Here is a 21,814-nt window from a genome sequence, read left to right on the forward strand (position 1 = left end):
AGTCAATAAAATACTGTCCCTGTCAAGGGTATCAATATTTTCAGTCAGGGAATCCGACCAAGCCACCCCAGCGCTGCATATCCAGGCTGAGGCGATCGCTGGTCGCAGTATAACACCAGTATGTGTGTATATACTTTTTAGGATATTTTCCAGCCTCCTATCAGCTGGCTCCTTGAGGGCGGCCGTATCTGGAGACGGTAACGCCACTTGTTTTGATAAGCGTGTGAGCGCCTTATCCACCCTAAGGGGTGTTTCCCAACGCGCCCTAACTTCTGGCGTGAAAGGGTATAACGCCAATAATTTTCTATCGGGGGAACCCACGCATCATCACACACTTCATTTAATTTATCTGATTCAGGAAAAACTACAGGTAGTTTTTTCACACCCCACATAATACCCTCTTTTGTGGTACTTGTAGTATCAGAAATATGTAACACCTCCTTCATTGCCCTTAACATGTAACGTGTGGCCCAAATGGAAAATACGTTTGTTTCTTCACCGTCGACACTGGAGTCAGTGTCCGTGTCTGTGTTGACCGACTGAGGTAAATGGGCGTTTTAAAGCCCCTGACGGTGTTTGAGACGCCTGGACAGGTACTAATTGCGTCTCATGTCGTCAACCGACCTTGCAGCGTGTTGACATTATCACGTAATTCCCTAAATAAGCCATCCATTCCGGTGTCGACTCCCTAGAGAGTGACATCACCATTACAGGCAATTGCTCCGCCTCCTCACCAACATCGTCCTCATACATGTCGACACACACGTACCGACACACAGCACACACACAGAGAATGCTCTGATAGAGGACAGGACCCCACTAGCACTTTGGGGAGACAGAGGGAGAGTTTGCCAGCACACACCAAAACGCTATATTATACAGGGACAACCTTATATAAGTGTTTTCCCTTATAGCATCTTAATATATAATAATATCGCCAAATAAGTGCCCCCCCTCTCTGTTTTAACCCTGTTTCTGTAGTGCAGTGCAGGGGAGAGCCTGGGAGCCTTCCTAGCAGCGGAGCTGTGTAGGAAAATGGCGCTGTGTGCTGAGGAGAATAGGCCCCGCCCCCTTTTCGGCGGGCTTCTTCTCCCGTTTTTCTGACAACCTGGCAGGGGTTAAATACATCCATATAGCCCCAGGGGCTATATGTGATGTATTTTTAGCCAGCATAGGTACTTTCGTTGCTGCCCAGGGCGCCCCCCCAAGCGCCCTGCACCCTCAGTGACCGTTGGTGTGAAGTGTGCTGAGAGCAATGGCGCACAGCTGCAGTGCTGTGCGCTACCTCATGAAGACTGAGAAGTCTTCAGCCGCCGATTTCTGGACCTCTTCTCTCTTCAGCATCTGCAAGGGGGTCGGCGGCGCGGCTCCGGTGACCCATCCAGGCTGTACCTGTGATCGTCCCTCTGGAGCTAGTGTCCAGTAGCCTAAGAAGCCAATCCATCCTGCACGCAGGTGAGTTCACTTCTTCTCCCCTAAGTCCCTCGTTGCAGTGAGCCTGTTGCCAGCAGGACTCACTGAAAATAAAAAACCTAACAAAACTTTTACTCTAAGCAGCTCTTTAGGAGAGCCACCTAGATTGCACCCTTCTCGGCCGGGCACAAAAACCTAACTGAGGCTTGGAGGAGGGTCATAGGGGGAGGAGCCAGTGCACACCACCTGATCCTAAAGCTTTTACTTTTGTGCCCTGTCTCCTGCGGAGCCGCTATTCCCCATGGTCCTGACGGAGTCCCCAGCATCCACTTAGGACGTCAGAGAAATTGCGGATGCTGATGGGCACTTCCTCAGACTTGCAGTGTTTTAAGTGTGCTGCCCCAGATGCAGATTTATTTACTCCATTGTATGTGGAGCTGCCCGGAGGTGAATCATTTTTGGATAGCTGTGTGTCGGTAAATAAAAGACACTTATAATATTACTGTCACTCCTACCCCGGAGTGGGCCCTTTGGGACATATACCTGACCCCGGTATAGGCCAGACCTAAGGGTGGCCAAAGATGATTGTTAGCTAAATTAGCAGCAGCAGTTAGGAAAACTATAATATCGCAATGGATCTCCTCTAACACACTGGCATTGCCTTTAATTTTGCCTAGAGTTTCCTATCTATTCCAAATGGATTAGATAGAGATGTCCCTTAACACTGAAAAAATAAGAATTTACTTACCGATAATTCTATTTCTCATAGTCCGTAGTGGATGCTGGGGACTCCGAAAGGACCATGGGGAATAGCGGCTCCGCAGGAGACTGGGCACAAAGTAAAAGCTTTAGGACTAGCTGGTGTGCACTGGCTCCTCCCCCTATGACCCTCCTCCAAGCCTCAGTTAGGATACTGTGCCCGGACGAGCGTACACAATAAGGAAGGATTTTGAATCCCGGGTAAGACTCATACCAGCCACACCAATCACACCGTACAACTTGTGATCTGAACCCAGTTAACAGCATGATAACAGAAGGAGCCTCTGAAAAGATGGCTCACAACAACAATAACCCGATTTTTGTAACAATAACTATGTACAAGTAATGCAGACAATCCGCACTTGGGATGGGCGCCCAGCATCCACTACGGACTATGAGAAATAGAATTATCGGTAAGTAAATTCTTATTTTCTCTAACGTCCTAGTGGATGCTGGGGACTCCGAAAGGACCATGGGGATTATACCAAAGCTCCCAAACGGGCGGGAGAGTGCGGATGACTCTGCAGCACCGAATGAGAGAACTCCAGGTCCTCCTCAGCCAGGGTATCAAATTTGTAGAATTTAGCAAACGTGTTTGCCCCTGACCAAGTAGCTGCTCGGCAAAGTTGTAAAGCCGAGACCCCTCGGGTAGCCGCCCAAGATGAGCCCACTTTCCGTGTGGAATGGGCTTTTACAGATTTTGGCTGTGGCAGGCCTGCCACAGAATGTGCAAGCTGAATTGTACTACAAATCCAACGAGCAATCGTCTGCTTAGAAGCAGGAGCACCCAGCTTGCTGGGTGCATACAGGATAAACAGCGAATCAGATTTTCTGACTCCAGGCGTCCTGGAAACATATATTTTCAGGGCCCTGACTACGTCCAGCAACTTGGAATCCTCCAAGTCCCTAGTAGCCGCAGGCACCACAATAGGCTGGTTTAAGTGAAATGCTGAAACCACCTTAGGAAGAAATTGAGGACGAGTCCTCAATTCTGCCCTGTCCGTATGAAAAATTAGGTAAGGGCTTTTATAGGATAAAGCCGCCAATTCTGAGACACGCCTGGCTGAAGCCAGGGCTAACAGCATTACCACTTTCCATGTGAGATATTTTAAGTCCACAGTGGTGAGTGGTTCAAACCAATGTGATTTTAGGAATCCCAAAACTACATTGAGATCCCAAGGTGCCACTGGAGGCACAAAAGGAGGCTGTATATGCAGTACTCCCTTGACAAACGTCTGAACTTCAGGAACAGAGCCAGTTCTTTTAGGAAGAATATTGACAGGGCCGAAATTTGAACCTTAATGGACCCTAATTTGAGGCCCATAGACAGTGCTGTTTGCAGGAAATGCAGGAAACGACCCAGTTGAAATTCCTCTGTAGGGGCCTTCCTGGCCTCGCACCACGCAACATATTTACGCCAAATACGGTGATAATGTTGTATGGTTACATCCTTCCTGGCTTTGATCAGGGTAGGGATGACTTCATCCGGAATGCCTTTTTCCTTCAGGATCCGGCGTTCAACCGCCATGCCGTCAAACGCAGCCGCGGTAAGTCTTGGAACAGACATGGTCCCTGCTGGAGCAGGTCCTTTCTTAGAGGTAGAGGCCACGGGTCTTCCGTGAGCATTTCTTGAATTTCCGGGTACCAAGTCCTTCTTGGCCAATCCGGAGCCACGAGTATAGTCTTTACTCCTCTCCTTCTTATGATTCTCAGTACTTTTGGTATGAGAGGAAGAGGAGGGAACACATACACTGACTGGTACACCCACGGTGTTACCAGAGCGTCCACAGCTATTGCCTGAGGGTCCCTTGACCTGGCGCAATATCTGTCCAGTTTTTTGTTGAGGCGGGACGCCATCATGTCCACCTTTGGTTTTTCCCAACGGTTCACAATCATGTGGAAGACTTCTGGGTGAAGTCCCCACTCCCCCGGGTGAAGATCGTGTCTGCTGAGGAAGTCTGCTTCCCAGTTGTCCACTCCCGGAATGAACACTGCTGACAGTGCTATCACATGATTCTCCGCCCAGCGAAGAATCCTTGCCACTTCCATCATTGCCCTCCTGCTTCTTGTGCCGCCCTGTCTGTTTACGTGGGCGACTGCCGTGATGTTGTCCGACTGGATCAACACCGGCTGACCCTGAAGCAGAGGTCTTGCCTGACTTAGGGCATTGTAAATGGCCCTTAGTTCCAGGATATTTATGTGAAGTGACGTTTCCATGCTTGACCACAAGCCCTGGAAATTTCTTCCCTGTGTGACTGCTCCCCAGCCTCTCAGGCTGGCATCCGTGGTCACCAGGACCCAATCCTGAATGCCGAATCTGCGGCCCTCTAGGAGATGAGCACTCTGTAACCACCACAGGAGAGACACCCTTGTCCTTGGAGACAGGGTTATCCGCTGATGCATTTGAAGATGCGATCCGGACCATTTGTCCAGCAGATCCCACTGAAAAGTTCTTGCGTGGAATCTGCCGAATGGAATCGCTTCGTAAGAAGCCACCATCTTTCCCAGGACCCTTGTGCATTGATGTACTGACACTTGGCCTGGTCTTAGGAGGTTCCTGACTAGGTCGGATAACTCCTTGGCTTTCTCCTCCGGGAGAAACACCTTTTTCTGTACTGTGTCCAGAATCATCCCTAGGAACAGCAGACGTGTCGTCGGAATCAGCTGTGATTTTGGAATATTTAGAATCCATCCGTGCTGTCGTAGTACTACTTGAGATAGTGCTACTCCGACCTCTACCTGTTCTCTGGACCTTGCCCTTATCAGGAGATCGTCCAAGTAAGGGATAATTAAGACGCCTTTTCTTCGAAGAAGAATCATCATTTCGGCCATTACCTTGGTAAAGACCCGGGGTGCCGTGGACAATCCAAACGGCAGCGTCTGAAACTGATAGTGACAGTTCTGTACCACAAACCTGAGGTACCCTTGGTGAGAAGGGCAAATTGGGACATGGAGGTAAGCATCCTTGATGTCCAGAGACACCATATAGTCCCCTTCTTCCAGGTTCGCTATCACTGCTCTGAGTGACTCCATCTTGAACTTGAACCTTTTTATGTAAGTGTTCAAGGAATTCAGATTTAAAATGGGTCTCACCGAGCCATCCGGCTTCGGTACCACAAACAGCGTGGAATAATACCCCTTTCCCTGTTGTAGGAGGGGTACCTTGATTATCACCTGCTGGGAATACAGCTTGTGAATGGCTTCCAATACCGCCTCCCTGTCGGGGGGAGACGTTGGTAAAGCAGACTTCAGGAACCGGCGAGGGGGAGACGTCTCGAATTACAATTTGTACCCCTGAGATACTACCTGCAGGATCCAGGGGTCCACTTGCGAGTGTGCCCACTGCGCGCTGAAATTCTTGAGACGGGCCCCCACCGTGCCTGAGTCCGCTTGTAAGGCCCCAGCGTCATACTGAGGACTTGGCAGAAGCGGGGGAGGGCTTCTGTTCGTGGGAAGAGGCTGTTTGCTGCAGTCTTTTTCCCCTTCCTCTGCCCCGGGGCAGATATGAGTGGCCTTTTGCCCGCTTGCCCTTATGGGGACGAAAGGACTGAGCCTGAAAAGACGGTATCTTTTTCTGCTGCGAGGTGACTTGGGGTAAAAAGGTGGATTTTCCAGCCGTTGCCGTGGCCACCAGGTCCGATAGACCGACCCCAAATAACTCCTCCCCTTTATACGGCAGTACTTCCATATGCCGTTTGGAATCCGCATCCCCTGACCTCTGTCGCGTCCATAATCCTCTTCTGGCAGAAATGGACATCGCACTTACTCTTGATGCCAGAGTGCAAATATCCCTCTGTGCATCTCGCATATATAGAAATGCATCCTTTAAATGCTCTATAGTCAATAATATATTGTCCCTGTCCAGGGTATCAATATTTTCAGTCAGGGAATCCGACCAAGCCACCCCAGCACTGCACATCCAGGCTGAGGCGATTGCTGGTCGCAGTATAATACCAGTATGTGTGTATATACTTTTAAGGATATTTTCCAGCTTCCTATCAGCTGGTTCCTTGAGGGCGGCCGTATCAGGGGACGGTAACGCCACTTGTTTTGATAAGCGTGTGAGCGCCTTATCTACGCTAGGGGGTGTTTCCCAACGCGCCCTAACCTCTGGTGGGAAAGGGTATAATGCCAGTAATTTTTTAGAAATTAGCAGTTTTTTATCGGGGGAAACCCACGCTTCATCACACACCTCATTTAATTCATCTGATTCAGGAAAAACTACGGGTAGTTTTTTCACACCCCACATAATACCCTTTTTTGTGGTACTTGTAGTATCAGAAATGTTCAAAACCTCCTTCATTGCCGTGATCATGTAACGTGTGGCCCTACTGGAAAATACGTTTGTTTCCTCACCGTCGACACTGGAGTCAGTGTCCGTGTCAGTGTCTGTATCGACCTGAGGTAACGGGCGTTTTATAGCCCCTGACGGTGTTTGAGACGCCTGTACAGGTATTAACTGATTTGCCGGCTGTCTCATGTCGTCAACAGTCTTTTGTAAAGTGCCGACACTATCACGTAATTCTTTCCATAAGACCATCCAGTCAGGTGTCGACTCCCTAGGGGGTGACATCACTAACACAGGCAATTGCTCCGCCTCCACACCATTTTCCTCCTCATACATGTCGACACAGCGTACCGACACACAGCACACACACCGGGAATGCTCTGATAGAGGACAGGACCCCACTAGCCCTTTGGGGAGACAGAGGGAGAGTTTGCCAGCACACACCAGAGCGCTATATATATATATATATATACACAGGGATAACCTTATATAAGTGTTTTTCCCTAATATAGCTGCTGTATATATTAATATGCCAATTTAGTGCCCCCCCTCTCTTGTTTTACCCTGTTTCTGTTGTGCAGGACTGCAGGGGAGAGTCAGGGAGCCTTCCTCCAACGGAGCTGTGAGGAAAAAATGGCGCTTGTGTGCTGAGGAGATAGGCTCCGCCCCTTTTTCGGCGGCCTTTCTCCCGCTTTTTTGTGGAAAACTGGCAGGGGTTAAATACATCCATATAGCCCAGGAGCTATATGTGATGTATTTTTAGCCATCTAAGGTATTTTCATTGCGTCCCAGGGCGCCCCCCCCAGCGCCCTGCACCCTCAGTGACCGGAGTGTGAAGTGTGCTGAGAGCAATGGCGCACAGCTGCGGTGCTGTGCGCTACCCTATTGAAAACAGGACGTCTTCTGCCGCCGATTTTCCGGACCTCTTCACTCTTCTGGCTCTGTAAGGGGGCCGGCGGCGCGGCTCCGGGACCCATCCATGGCTGGGCCTGTGATCGTCCCTCTGGAGCTAATGTCCAGTAGCCTAAGAAGCCCAATCCACTCTGCACGCAGGTGAGTTCGCTTCTTCTCCCCTTAGTCCCTCGATGCAGTGAGCCTGTTGCCAGCAGGTCTCACTGAAAATAAAAAAACCTATTTAAACTTTTACTCTAAGCAGCTCAGGAGAGCCACCTAGATTGCACCCTTCTCGTTCGGGCACAAAATCTTAACTGAGGCTTGGAGGAGGGTCATAGGGGGAGGAGCCAGTGCACACCAGCTAGTCCTAAAGCTTTTACTTTGTGCCCAGTCTCCTGCGGAGCCGCTATTCCCCATGGTCCTTTCGGAGTCCCCAGCATCCACTAGGACGTTAGAGAAATGGGCAAAACATTTTGTTGATGTATGGTTACCACATATTAAATCTTTATCCCCTTCCCTTTGGGATTCCCTGCGGAAAGCGGTGTCTTTAACCTCATGGTATAACCTAGAAATACCTGCAGCTGGTCAGCCTCTATTCTGATTATAATATGTCTTTTCCTCTGCACTTTTCTGTGTACTGTTTGTATTGCTTGCGCCTGTATGTTTCTCGAATATCCAGATATGTGTTTCCCATGTTTCCTTAATTGTTTGATGTACTGCTGATACAGTGTGCTTTCTCAGCTTGTTTTTATTCATCATACTATGCTACAGTATTTTTGTACTTTCGTGTGCCGTTCTCCAATAAAATATCGTTGAAAAAAAAATATGGACACATCATTAAAAGAAAGAAAAATGTCAAGGAAAACCGCTTCCAAAAAAACAAAGCTCACACAGTAAGGGCAGTAATACAGAAATCAACAATAAACAAATGTTATGGTTGGACATATAAGAGTAGGTGCAATGGAAATAATGGAAAAAAAACATGATATATGAATAACATGGTGTTTAATAAGATGAACAAAATACATAAGCTGGGAAATTCAAGTAGAGTTCTCCCATGAAGTAAATAATAACATTAGCAAAAGCATAGGAACATGAGAAAAAAATTTTTTTTTTGAAAACAATATAAAGGGAAGGCAGGAACAGTGAAGAGCCAGAATGAGTAAAATATTCATAACTTTCTTATCCAATAGTTTTAAACTCTTTTTTTTTTACCTGCAGCAAACCTGGCCTCCTGTTCGCCCTCACTCAAGTGTGAGTATGAGTTGAAGTGTGTCTCTAGAGCTGCAGGAGAGTCACTGGGCTTGCTCCAGCCCTTCCACTCAATGAGATGAGCCACGCGTCCCTGAGCCATTGCTGTAGGCTTGGTCACATGATCCTTCACCACCTGTGAGATCCCTGACATATGGAGACAAGGAAGGGGGCACAGAAGTGGGTGTACAATTATATGCATACATGTAATTGTGTTTGTGTACAGGCTGTTTACACATATACAGTAAGTGTATTAATTTCAGTGTAATTGTGTGCACTTCTAAATTGCTTGCTAAACTGAAACAATCATTGATATATAAAAGTATATTACTTCTATAAAAGAGTACTTTACAGCATAAATGTAATATTTAAATGATGCCTAATATAAGTATACACTGCTGCAGATAAAATCTTACATAAACAAGTGATGTAATCACTAGCTATAATCACTACAGTTCTGAGGTCAGCATTTCCGTGATCATTAGGAAAACTTGTGTTAACATGTACACTACTGTACATTATTACTGCACACATCTGAAATCTGTAGAATGCCTGTATATTGTGGCAGAACTTCTCAATGACAAACTATACAATAGATCACAGGTTCTCAAGGTGGGTACACACTAATAGATATATCTGCAGATCAATTGATCTGCAGATATATCTATGGACGGATCGGGCAGTGTGCTGTGCATACACACTGCCCGATCCGTCGGGGACAAACGTCATGAACTGGCGGGCGTGTACACACGCCCGCCCAGTTCAGCTGTCAATCACCGCCGGCCGCCGCAGCATGTGTACGGGCGGTCGGCCGACCGCCCCGTACACACACAGCGACACGCCAATATATCGGTAGATATATTGGCCGTCGGCTGTGCTGCGGGGCCGACGCGATACGTCTGTGAACGACGGAGTTCACAGACGTTATCGGCCGTACACACTGGCCGACGGTCCCGCGATATATCGGCCGTTCAGGAGAACGGCCGATATATCGACCAGTGTGTACGGGCCTTCAGACTCTGTCCTCAGGACCCCATACAGTTCATGTTTTCCAGGTCACCTGTGGATTTTTAAAATGTGACAGTTGGTGATAAACAGTGCACATGCCTGGTGACCTGGAAAATGTGATCTGTGTGGGGTCCTGAGGACAGAGTTTGGGACCCAATGCAATAGATACATTGCTGCATGTACGATTTGTGCCAAAGAAAGGGAACTTGGTTTTAGCTATAGGTACAAATGTACATAGGCATATTGAGAGTCTATATAGATTAGTAAATGTGTTATTTTTTTATCAAGCAAGGTGGAATTTTTTTTTCAGACAACCCTGGTTTATCCCATGTATTTTCTCAGTAATAATTTTGCCAATCATTTACTAACATCCACCATCTCTAGATTATTTTAAAGGCAAATCTATAAAACACAGGTGAGAAAGAAAAGGACAACTCAAGTAAAAATACATAAGCCTACCAGGAAGAAGGAGCAAATAAATCTATCCAAATTCCTATATGGGGGGCAAATGTTTCCTCTAATGACATTACACATTACTCACAGTTTGACTTGGGTAGCACCTGTATGAGCCTGCTACAATATAGGCAGCTTTTTCAAAGATAAGGGGCTAGATTTACTTAAGTGCAAGCTTATAAAAGTGGCGGTACAGATCACAGCAACCGATCAGATTCTACTGTAGAATTTGATTGGTTTCCGTGGGAAACACCTCACTTTTGTAAACCCACACTTTAGTAAATTTACCCCAAGAGGTCTCCATCCTATTGAATAAGCCCAGGCTGCTCTTACACAGTGAGTTGGAAGCAAGATCACTGAGCAGAACATTGACCAAAATACTGTAGATTACATTATTTGTACTCTTTTTCTCAGGAGTCTTCTAATCTGGAATACTGTCTTTCTACATAATTTGGGCAACTACACTTTCCAACCAGTTAAGAAGTCTGCTGCAATTTTGATCAAATATAATTTATCCATCATGGATTGATGGAACGCCTTGAAAAATTATACCACTTCACAAACTTCAGAGTGCACCTTGTGAATATCCAAGTTGCATTTTCTGATCCATTCAAAACAAAATAATGTCTTTTATATATGTGACTCTGTAAGACGACACATAAGCCGATCAATGCTGTACAGTGCAGGTATACACTACAGGTGGTGTCTATAAGTATATACAGGCAGCACAGATTGCATTTCTTCATGGTGTGTCTGAGGCAGATGGACACGCTATGGCAGTAGATACGCTAATGTCAGTTGCACTAAGGTCACATTCCCAATCTATAACTCTTACAATAAAATATTATCTGGGATGGGATAAAATACTCTAGGCCTAGTATTCCCTTTCACTATCCCTCAGCTATATGTTAGTTGGCATCAGTGTTTTTCTTCCAGGGAACTCAAAACCTGAATCTAATTGGTTTCCCTTGAGTAGACTGGATAGGATACACCACCTTCTCCCATTTGATGGAAACGTGACTTTCCAACTCTCCAATCCAGATATAAAGTAACATACTTGTAAGCAGGATTTTTAGGTAATAAAAGCTTACCAAAGCTAAGACATCGCTGCTAAACTTGACAACTTACGAAAATATTTGATCCCAGCCAGTGATAACTCTTCCCGATATATTTGGCCATGAACTCAGAACTAGGGAGAATTCAATTACCCATGGTAAATTACCACAGGTGAAAATGGGAGGTAGCCTCAGGCAATTCAATTGCACTCCCGGTTTCCCCCAATAGCCTTGTTATTACCCATTAAAGTAGCTTACTAATGGGCGTTAACACGGGTTGAAACGTTCATAGGTTTGTCCGTTAACAGGGTCTCTGGACTCATTAACACCCAAGTTATTGGGGGGGGGGGGGGGGATCCGACCTACTAAGGCAGATGAAAAAAATCCCTGATAATTTCCTGGCTAATTGGATAGACCCGAGGGATCATATATACCATGGCTAATTTAATTCCGCCATAAATGTACAGGCATTCGAATCAAAATATAAAGTGGTATATCGATGTAATCAACAAACCAACAACTGCACTCAACGTTGATTGCTAAATTTAAAACGATTAGCTGGGAGATGTTGCACAGACTGAAAACTCTGATATGCATAGGACTGTAAGGCAGAAAGTGATTCTGCGTTACTTAATTTTCTCTCCTCCAATCACATGTAGCACTCTTCAGCATGGAATGCCTCACTCATAGCTGCCAGCTATCCTTAACTTCCAGGTTAGTCGTACGTTTTAAAGATTTACCCCTGGAAAATTGTCACCCTACAAATTTCATCGCTTAGATGCGCCAGACAGGAGCAAAGAGAATCTGCAATCTATTTTACTATGTTGTCAACTATACTGATCATCTGCAATCATGAGAGATGCAGAAAGTGAGTCTTTAATGTAAGGGAGGTCCATTTCAATGCAAAGGTTATCATATAGAAACAACTTTAGCTGCACTTGGGCTGACTAATTATATCTGACTAAGGGGGGTATTCAATTAAGTGCCGTTTTTTTCGACTGGCCGAAAAAACAGCACTAATTTGACACAGGGTATTAAATGCGGGCCTTTTTGAACCCATTTTCACCCATGCCGTTTCACTTTTTTTTTTTTTGTCGAATCGGCATGGGTGAAAATTGCGCTCCAAAATTGGCGAAAACGCCTTCTAATTCACCAAAACACGTGTATTGGCGGCGAATTCGCCAATACATGTGGTTTTCGCCAGTGCCGGATTTTTCGACCAGTCGAAAAAACGGCACAGGCATTGAATAGGTCGAATGAAAATTCGACCTAAAAACGGGGTACTAATTGAATACCCCACTTAGATTTGTATTGTACTTAAATAACAATTAAAGGCAAATAAATGAGTAAATAACCATATGTGTAATAGGCTACTGATAAAGGTGTGATTACTACAGACAGAAATATAGGCCTGATTCAGACTTGGATGCAAACATGATTTTTACACAGTGAGTGGACTGCACATGCATATAAGGCGCGCTGCACATGTGCCGCGATGATCTTGTGACAGCGGTTGCAAAGAAGGTGTATGCGTAGAGTGACTAACAGTTGGGGACTGTTTGTTGGTGGTTACAGAGGGTGGCTTTTTTTGGGCGGGGGTTGTCTCAGCATGTGACTGCGATACCATGCATAGCTGCAATGGTTGCGGCATCTTACTTCCCGCGCCCATGCTATGCGTGCGTAGGTCTACTCAGAATTTTGATATTTGATTGCTCTGCATCCAACATTGAAAATTTGCACGTCAGTGGGCATCTCCATAGAAATCATGGCGGCTGTGACAGTTGCACATTTTCGCACAGTATCTGCGTACTAAGTCGCGGCAGCATTAGCGTACATCCCTGAATCAGGCTCATATGCAAAGTGTCACTTTACATTAAAAAAAAATCTCAACTATAACACCCCATCTTTAACAGAAGAAACAAAAAAAAGTTGCAATAGTGAAAAAGTGTATTTTTAATTATTAGGGGGTGATTTAATTGTTTTTGTGCGCTCAATCTCCCGTCTAATAGTGACGGAAGATCAGGGGGTGCAATTCAATTGTATTTTATTTTTTTTTACATGCTGATCGCGCCCAGACAGACCAGGTTTAGCTGCATAAAATGGCTAAACTGGACCAAAGTGCTGGGCGCAAGGCAAAAAGTGCAGTTTAGGTGCCCAAATGGGTCACTACGCACAATTCCTCTTGCCAGAATGGGGGGCTGCGAGAAGAAATGTCAGATCCGACAGCATACCCGCACAAACGGCAGCACAATTGAAATGCAGCCGACGGGCATATATTGAACAATTGGATTCACCCCTTAATGCTGCAGCTACCAAAAAAAAAAAAGTATAAATCTGCACTCAAATGCCTGTACACCCTTATATAGTTGTTGGCTGCTGACTTTAGGTTTTACTGTGTAGAATTCTATATCTTCTCATGAAAAAATTAACTCACCGTGCAGAGAGGAGCGAGCAAGGGCTGTGATTTCATGGATAGTGAGTGCTCGTCGAGACTTGGGTAACATTTCACCAGTGTCTTCAACATGTAACTGTCACAAAAGAAGTAGATGAGTCAGGTACAAATCACTTTTACTATTCTCTTTTATTTCGAAACGTCAGTAGATTCGTAGAACTGCACATTTAGGGTATCATGGAAGAAACACATTACATATAATAACATGAAACACCGTATACAGATGTCCCTGCCCTAATAGCTTACAATCTAAGAGTTGTGGAGAACACAATACATTATGCAGAGGAATACCACTCATACTGGTAGTGGGGAAAGGCTCCAGTAAAGAAGAAACATGGTCAGCCACCAACAATAAAGCAACCATGGAGTATGGTCAGCTCAGTCCAGCTAACGGTGGTTTGGGGTGTGGTTGGAATGAGGAGAGACAGTGGATACTGGTGATTAGGACATTCACTTAGGATACTGCAATATGAAATGGGTATGGACCTATAATTTTCAAAGGCGATTTCAACACAGCATTTTTCCTGCTAACAAAAAGTTCCTAACAATTTCATCTATGAAAATGCTAGATCTGAACGGCTCTTGCATAACTGAACTAATTCATATTTAAAATTTGATATGGATCACACCCACGGCCACATTAATTGACCAAGTTATAATCACCAGTATGGAAAGCTGGTCTGGTAGATTTGAAACGAGAAGCGGTTACGTGGCCAGCACACGGGATCCCGTCGGTCAGCATACCGATGTCGGGATCCCGAAGACTCACAATGTCGCTAGCCACAATACCGGCTAACAGGTGCTATTCCCACAGTGTTGCACTCGCCCCACTGCTGGCATTTTGGCAGCCAGGATCCCGGCGATGGTATGCTGACCGCCGGGATCCCGTGCATCAGCCACGTAACCCCAACCCATTTGAAACACCAGGGGCCGGATGTAATGACGCCCGAGTTCAGCTCTCGTGCGGGAAGTATCAGTCACACGACAACATGGCTGAGGATGTATACAGTAGACATAGGATCTTAAAATACAGAACAGTTAAAAACTAAGAAGAGTGCAGATTCATCTTACTAGATACTGTACCTAAAACTACTGCAGCTCGGTAAGGTATTTATTTATGAAAACAACCTTAAGGGCTATTTCACAAATTATGGTTTTGACCGGATGGCAAAAAGCAATCCGTTTTTTCCCTGTGTGTGCTTTTTAATTAAATATTGTTGCTATTGGGGGCTTTCAGACAACACGGATCTATCCACTGAAATGTCCGGCTGCCGGGCTGTGGCCGTCCCTGAAGGCAGTGTAGCATGTGTGAATGGGAGCTTTCACACACAACAACTTTTTTCTTCTGCTGCTGCACATGCGCACAGCAGTAAGCACGGCTGAAAGCCGATGTGTGTGAAAGGCTTTGCCAGCCGGTAAAAAAACGAACGACTTTTGTCCATCTTTTTGTCGTCCAGACAAAACCTGAGTGTGTAAAATAGCCCTTTGGCTACTGTTCCAAAATAGATTCCCCAAGTTAAAAGTAAAGGTAAACTCATCCTTTAATCAGAAGGAGCAGTGCAAATTGTGAATCAGGGAAGCTTAATAGCGTGGTCACAAGGAAGCAGTATGTACCAGACATCAAAGGGCATGGCTGCACATTGACATGGTCAAAACTGTTCAGTATAAACTAAAAATCATACAGCAGGGTGCCACAGTAATGTAGTCAGAAGGGTGCAGTATAAACTAGGAATCATACAGCAGGATGGCACAGTGATATGGTCAGAAGTGTGCAGCATAAACTAGGAATCATACAGCAGGGTGGCACAGTGATGTAGTCAAAAGTGTGCAGTGGAAACTAGGAAACATACAGCAGGGTGGCACAGTGATATGGTCAGAAGGGTGCAGTGGAATCTAGGAATCATACAGCAGGATGGCACAGTAATGTAGTCAGAAGGGTGCAGTATAAACTAGGAATCATACAGCAGGGTGGCACAGTGATATGGTCAGAAGTGTGCAGTGGAATCTAGGAAACATACAGCAGGGTGGCACAGTGATGTAGTCAGAAGTGTGCAGTGGAAACTAGGAATCATACAGCAGGGTGGCACAGTGATATGGTCAGAAGTGTGCAGCATAAACTAGGAATCATACAGCAGGGTGGCACAGTGATGTAGTCAGAAGTGTGCAGTGGAAACTAGGAAACATACAGCAGGGTGGCACAGTGATATGGTCAGAAGGGTGCAGTGGAATCAAGGAATCATACAGCAGGATGGCACAGTAATGTAGTCAGAAGGGTGCAGTATAAACTAGGAATCATACAGCAGGATGGCACAGTGATATGGTCAGAAGTGTGCAGTATAAACTAGGAATCATACAGCAGGGTGGCACAGTGATATGGTCAGAAGTGTGCAGTGGAATCTAGGAAACATACAGCAGGGTGGCACAGTGATGTAGTCAGAAGTGTGCAGTGGAAACTAGGAATCATACAGCAGGGTGGCACAGTGATATGGTCAGAAGTGTGCAGCATAAACTAGGAATCATACAGCAGGGTGGCACAGTGATGTAGTCAGAAGTGTGCAGTGGAAACTAGGAAACATACAGCAGGGTGGCACAGTGATATGGTCAGAAGGGTGCAGTGGAATCTAGGAATCATACAGCAGGGTGGCACAGTGATGTAGTCAGAAGTGTGCAGTGGAAACTAGGAATCATACAGCAGGATGGCACAGTGATATGGTCAGAAGTGTGCAGTATAAACTAGGAATCATACAGCAGGGTGGCACAGTGATATGGTCAGAAGTGTGCAGTGGAATCTAGGAAACATACAGCAGGGTGGCACAGTGATGTAGTCAGAAGTGTGCAGTGGAAACTAGGAATCATACAGCAGGGTGGCACAGTGATATGGTCAGAAGTGTGCAGCATAAACTAGGAATCATACAGCAGGGTGGCACAGTGATGTAGTCAGAAGTGTGCAGTGGAAACTAGGAAACATACAGCAGGGTGGCACAGTGATATGGTCAGAAGGGTGCAGTGGAATCTAGGAATCATACAGCAGGATGGCACAGTAATGTAGTCAGAAAGGTGCAGTATAAACTAGGAATCATACAGCAGGATGGCACAGTGATATGGTCAGAAGTGTGCAGTATAAACTAGGAATCATACAGCAGGGTGGCACAGTGATATGGTCAGAAGTGTGCAGTGGAATCTAGGAAACATACAGCAGGGTGGCACAGTGATGTAGTCAGAAGTGTGCAGTGGAAACTAGGAATCATACAGCAGGGTGGCACAGTGATATGGTCAGAAGAGTGCAGTGGAACCTAGGAATCATACAGCAGGGTGGCACAGTGATATGGTCAGAAGAGTGCAGTGGAAACTATGTATCATACAGCAGGGTGGCACAGTGATATGGTCAGAAGAATGCAGTGGAAACTATGTATCATACAGCAGGGTGGCACAGTGATATGGTCAGAAGAGTGCAGTGGAAACTATGTATCATACAGCAGGGTGGCACAGTGATATGGTCAGAAGAGTGCAGTGGAAACTATGTATCATACAGCAGGGTGGCACAGTGATATGGTCAGAAGAGTGCAGTGGAAACTAGGAATATGGCTGCAGTATAGCACAGTGACGTGTCAGAATGGTGCAGGGGAAATTAAGAATTAGGTTGCAAGATAGAACTGCCAGGAGGGAAAATTGCAACTGTGAATCATACTCCAAGATGGCACAGTGGCATGCTCAGAAGGGTACAGTGGAAACTATGAATAATATGGGAGGATGATGCTGTGGCAAGGACAGGAGGAAGCAGTGAAACTAGGAATAAGGCTGTAGAATGGCACAGTGATATGACTGAAGGTAGGTGATACAGCATGGCACAGTGGCATGGTCAGAAGGATGCAGTGGAAACTAAGAATTAGGTTGCAGGATGACATTGTGGCACTGCTAGGAGGAAGCAGTGAAACTAGGAATAAGGCTATAGGAGTGTAGAAGCACATAAATAAAAAAATATAAAGTCAACAAGCTTCGCTTTCTCTTCAAAATGGACTGGGTGGAAGCTATTATAGAGAAAGGTAAACAAGTTGAACATTTCTTTGTTCTCTGTATAGCATCCCTTCCTCTCGCTACGAGGCAACAAATTCATTATAGCCTCAAGAATACTACCTGGTATCTCACGAGGTTGGCAGCTCAGGACCTACCTGTTACTCTGGTGTAATAGGGTGAAATTGGCCAGCGGCCTATCCCATTATTGCCATGCTACATAATAAAGCTAAAGTACATTTAAGTGACTTTTATTGTTTTATACAAGCAATGTTTTACTGTAACACTGTGAATTCTTTTTTCATGTCAATGCAAACTACTTTTCGGATTTTGTGCTTTGATTGTGTCTCCGACTGGATTTTTTATGCTGTAATGCAGGGGTGGCCAAACAGTTGATCACGATCTGCCGCCCATCCACAGAGGTGAGCGCAGCGCGCGCCTCTCCTGCCTGCCGCCCTGCCCCTCAGTCTGGTCTCCGGTGGTGACGACGGAGTGTATATCTCAAATCTGGCGCCGGTTCATTAGCCAATCAGAGCTTGCGGACCGATGCCTGATTTGAGATATACAAGCCGCCGTCACCGCCAGAGACCAGACTGAGGGTCCGGACAGGGCGGCAGGCAGGAAAGGCGCGCGCTGCGCTCTCCTCACCACTGCAGCAAAACGGTGAGCAGCACTATAGGGGCATATCTGGCACTGTGGGCACATGGCACTGTGCGGGCATATCTGGCACTGTGGGCACATATCTGGCACTGTGGGGGCATATCTAACACTGTGGGCACATGGCACTGTGGGGGCATATGTGTATCTGGCTCTGTAGGGGAATATCTGGCACTGTGGGCACATGGCACTATGGGGGCATATGTGTATCTGGCACTGTGGGCATACCTGGCACTGTGGGAGCATATGTGTTTGAGGTTTTTACCTGTGGGGGCCAATGCGTGATTTAGTGCGAGACAGTCATTACACCCTGTCCAGTAAGGCTACGCCCCTTTATTGTTATGCCACGCCACCTAGGTAGATCACCGACTCAAAAAGTCTGGCCACCCCTGCTGTAATGTCTCAATAAAATAATTAAAAAAAAAATAAAAAAATATATATATATATATATATATACATGGATAGATAGTCAAAATATCCTGTTAATAGATACAGTAAGTGTCATTTTAGACTGCAAAATCTGTGGACTCTCAATGTGTGCAAGTGCACCTACTGTCAGCCAATTCCATCTGACTGTGTATGCCTACATCATTTGGAACCACCCCCATAAATTCAACCTTGCTCGGTGAAACAGTTTATTATTGCATACTGACTGTTGTTTACCTCCTTTGAACATTTGCCCATTGTGGTCAGGTGTACTATATCTTTATATTTAGTAAGGTGTAGTCATGGTGTAAAGGACAGAGTATGATTACTGATTAGTAAAAGAAAACAAATACTGAGCAACATCCCCATACAGGTAATTTCCACTTTAAACTTGTCATTTAATTTGTACGCTCTGGACATGGCTACTAATAACAAATGCACAGTTAAAGCTATGTCTGCAAATGCTAGGAGCTTAGGAGACAAAATTCCAGAGCTAATTGCGATAATGACAAGGGATAACCTGGATTTTGTGGCAATTACAGAGTCTTGGTGCAATGAGAATCATGACTGGGACCAGGATACAATTTATTAAGGAAGGATAGAATAGGAAGAATAGGAGGAGGGGTAGCAATGTATGTGAAAAAAAAAGCATAAATTCTACTTTAATACAAAATATTGAAGCCAAAACTGAGGCCCTTTGGGTCACCATAGAAACTGGGAAGATGGACATTATTCGCATTGGGGTGATCTATAGACCACCAGGCCAGGGGCAGGATTTGGACAGGAACCTATTGTTGGACATCTCTAAAATGGCTTTAAAAGGGAGAAGTCATAATTCATGGGAGACTTTAATTTACCTGATGTAAATTGGGAGGGGTCTTTTGCAAGTTCAGTTACAAGTGGCAAATTTCTACATTCCTTACAAGGGAGCATCTCTCAAGCAATTGGTGAGGGAGCCCACTCGCAAAGACTCAATATTAGATCTAATTCTTACAAATGGTGATAGGATATCTGATATATATGTGGGTGAGCACCTGGGATCCAGTGATCATCAAGCAGTATGGTTTAGTATAAAGACAGGATCCAACTCCTGTCACACAAAAACAAAGGTGTTGGATTTTAGAAATGCTGACTTTGCAAAAATAGGGAGATGTTTAAGTGATTCATTGGCAGACTGGAGGAACTTGGAAGGAGTGCAGGAGAGGTGGAAAAAAATGAAAAGTGCAATACTAAGTGCAACATACCTTTGTATCAAAATGGTTAGGAAAAGCACCAGGAAAAGGAAGCCAGTGTGGTTCACAAAAAAAGTATCAACTAGTGTGAAAGCAAAAAAGATGGCTTTTAGGAAATACAAACAGACTCAAAATAATAACGACAAAGAGGTGTATCTGGACAGACGGAAGGATGCTAAGAAAGTGATCAGACGTGCAAAGGCAGAAGCTGAGGAGAAAATGGCCCAGTCAGTAGATAAAGGGGGCAAAACTTTTTTTAAAGTATATAAATGAAAGGAGAAAATCAAATGGAGGAATAATAAGACTTAAGACAGAGAGTGAGCATTTGGTGGAGGGAGACAAGGCAATAGCAGATCACCTAAATAATTATTTTTGCTCAGTATTTACTACAGAAGGAGGGATGGGGCCACAGTTAAGTTGCAAGGACATTCATAAAAATAAGGTAGATGAAAATACATTTACAGTGGAGAAGGTCCTAACAGAACTTTCAAAACTAAAAGTGGATAAATCAATGGGACCAGATGGGATACACCCAAGGATACTCAAAGAGCTAAAAGATGTGCTGGTTACACCTTTAACAGAATTATTTAACCAGTCACTAAATACAGGTGCTATTCCAGAGCACTGGAAAAGAGCAAATGTAGTTCCACTGCACAAAAGTGGAAGCAAGGAAGAAGCAAGTAACTACAGACCAGTAAGCCTTACATCAGTAGTAGGGAAAGTAATGGAAAAACTATTAAAAGAAAGAGTAGTGGAATATCTTAAATCAAACAACTTACAGGATCCAAAACAGCATGGATTTACTGGTGGGAGATCATGCCAAACAAATCTTATTGACTTTTTTGACTCTGTGATGAAAATAATAGATCAAGGGGGAGCTGTAGATGTAGCATATCTAGACTTTAGTAAGGCATTTGACACTGTCCCACATCGCAGACTGCTAAATAAACTTGAAAGCCTGGTGGTGGATTATAAATCAGTTAAATGGATAAGAACCTGGTTGCAGGATAGGAAACAGACAGTCGTAGTTAATGGAGTGCAATCTATGGAGGGAAATGTTACCAGTGGAGTACCCCAGGGATCTGTACTTGGTCCAGTTCTCTTTAATATCTTTGTTGGTGACATTGCAGATGGTATTGAACGGAAGATATGCCTTTTTGCAGATGATACAAAGATATGCAACAGGGTAGACACACCGGGAGGAGTCAAACAAATTATTAATGACCTAGGTAGGCTTGAGAAATGGTCAAGAACGTGGCAACTACAGTTTAATGCTAAAAAATGCAAAATCATGCACTTGGGTCTCAAAAACCCAAAGGCTAAGTATAGTATCAAGGGTACTATAATGGAAACTACTGAGGAGGAAAGAGATTTAGGAGTCACTATTTCAAGTGACTTGAAGGCAGGAAAGCAATGCAACAAAGCAATGAGAAAGGCAAGTCAGATGCTTGGTTGCATAGGGAGAGGAATCAGTAGCAGGAAAAAAGAAGTGATAATGCCACTGTATAGGTCATTGGTACGGCCCCATCTGGAATACTGTGTCCAGTTCTGGAGACCCTATCTCCAGAAGGATATAAATACATTAGAGAGTGTACAAAGAAGGGCAACTAAAATGGTGCATGGCCTACATCACAAAACTTACCCGGAAAGGCTAAAAGATCTTAACATGTATAGTTTGGAGGAGAGAAGGGAAAGGGGGGACATGATAGAAACTTTCAAATATATCAAGGGTCTTAAAGTTCAGGAGGGAAACATTCTTCAAAGGATAATAAGTATTAGAACTCAAGGGCATACATTGAGACTGGAGGGGGGAGGTTCAGGGAAAATTTAAGGAAAAATTACTTCACAGAAAGGGTAGTGGATAAGTGGAATAGCCTCCCATCAGAGGTGGTAGAGGCTAAGACTGTAGGGCAAT

At 45.0% G+C, this 21,814-nt stretch overlaps 1 protein-coding gene across 5 annotated transcripts in view; it reads right to left on the reverse strand.

The window, feature by feature from the left end:
* The window catches only part of FAM131A (family with sequence similarity 131 member A), a 145,655-nt gene that overhangs the window by 12,470 nt on the left and 111,371 nt on the right, over positions 1 to 21,814 (reverse strand). For all 5 annotated transcript variants that reach the window (XM_063916607.1, XM_063916606.1, XM_063916605.1 and 2 more), the window contains exons 2-3: positions 13,556 to 13,649; positions 8,570 to 8,752 (exon numbers count right to left, since the gene is read on the reverse strand). In XM_063916607.1, the coding sequence (XP_063772677.1) occupies positions 8,570 to 8,752; positions 13,556 to 13,625 (253 nt within the window). In that variant the 5' untranslated portion in view covers positions 13,626 to 13,649. The remainder of the gene's footprint in view (positions 1 to 8,569; positions 8,753 to 13,555; positions 13,650 to 21,814) is intronic.

This window comes from Pseudophryne corroboree, chromosome 4, assembly GCF_028390025.1.
Source record: "Pseudophryne corroboree isolate aPseCor3 chromosome 4, aPseCor3.hap2, whole genome shotgun sequence".
Taxonomy (NCBI): domain Eukaryota; kingdom Metazoa; phylum Chordata; class Amphibia; order Anura; family Myobatrachidae; genus Pseudophryne; species Pseudophryne corroboree.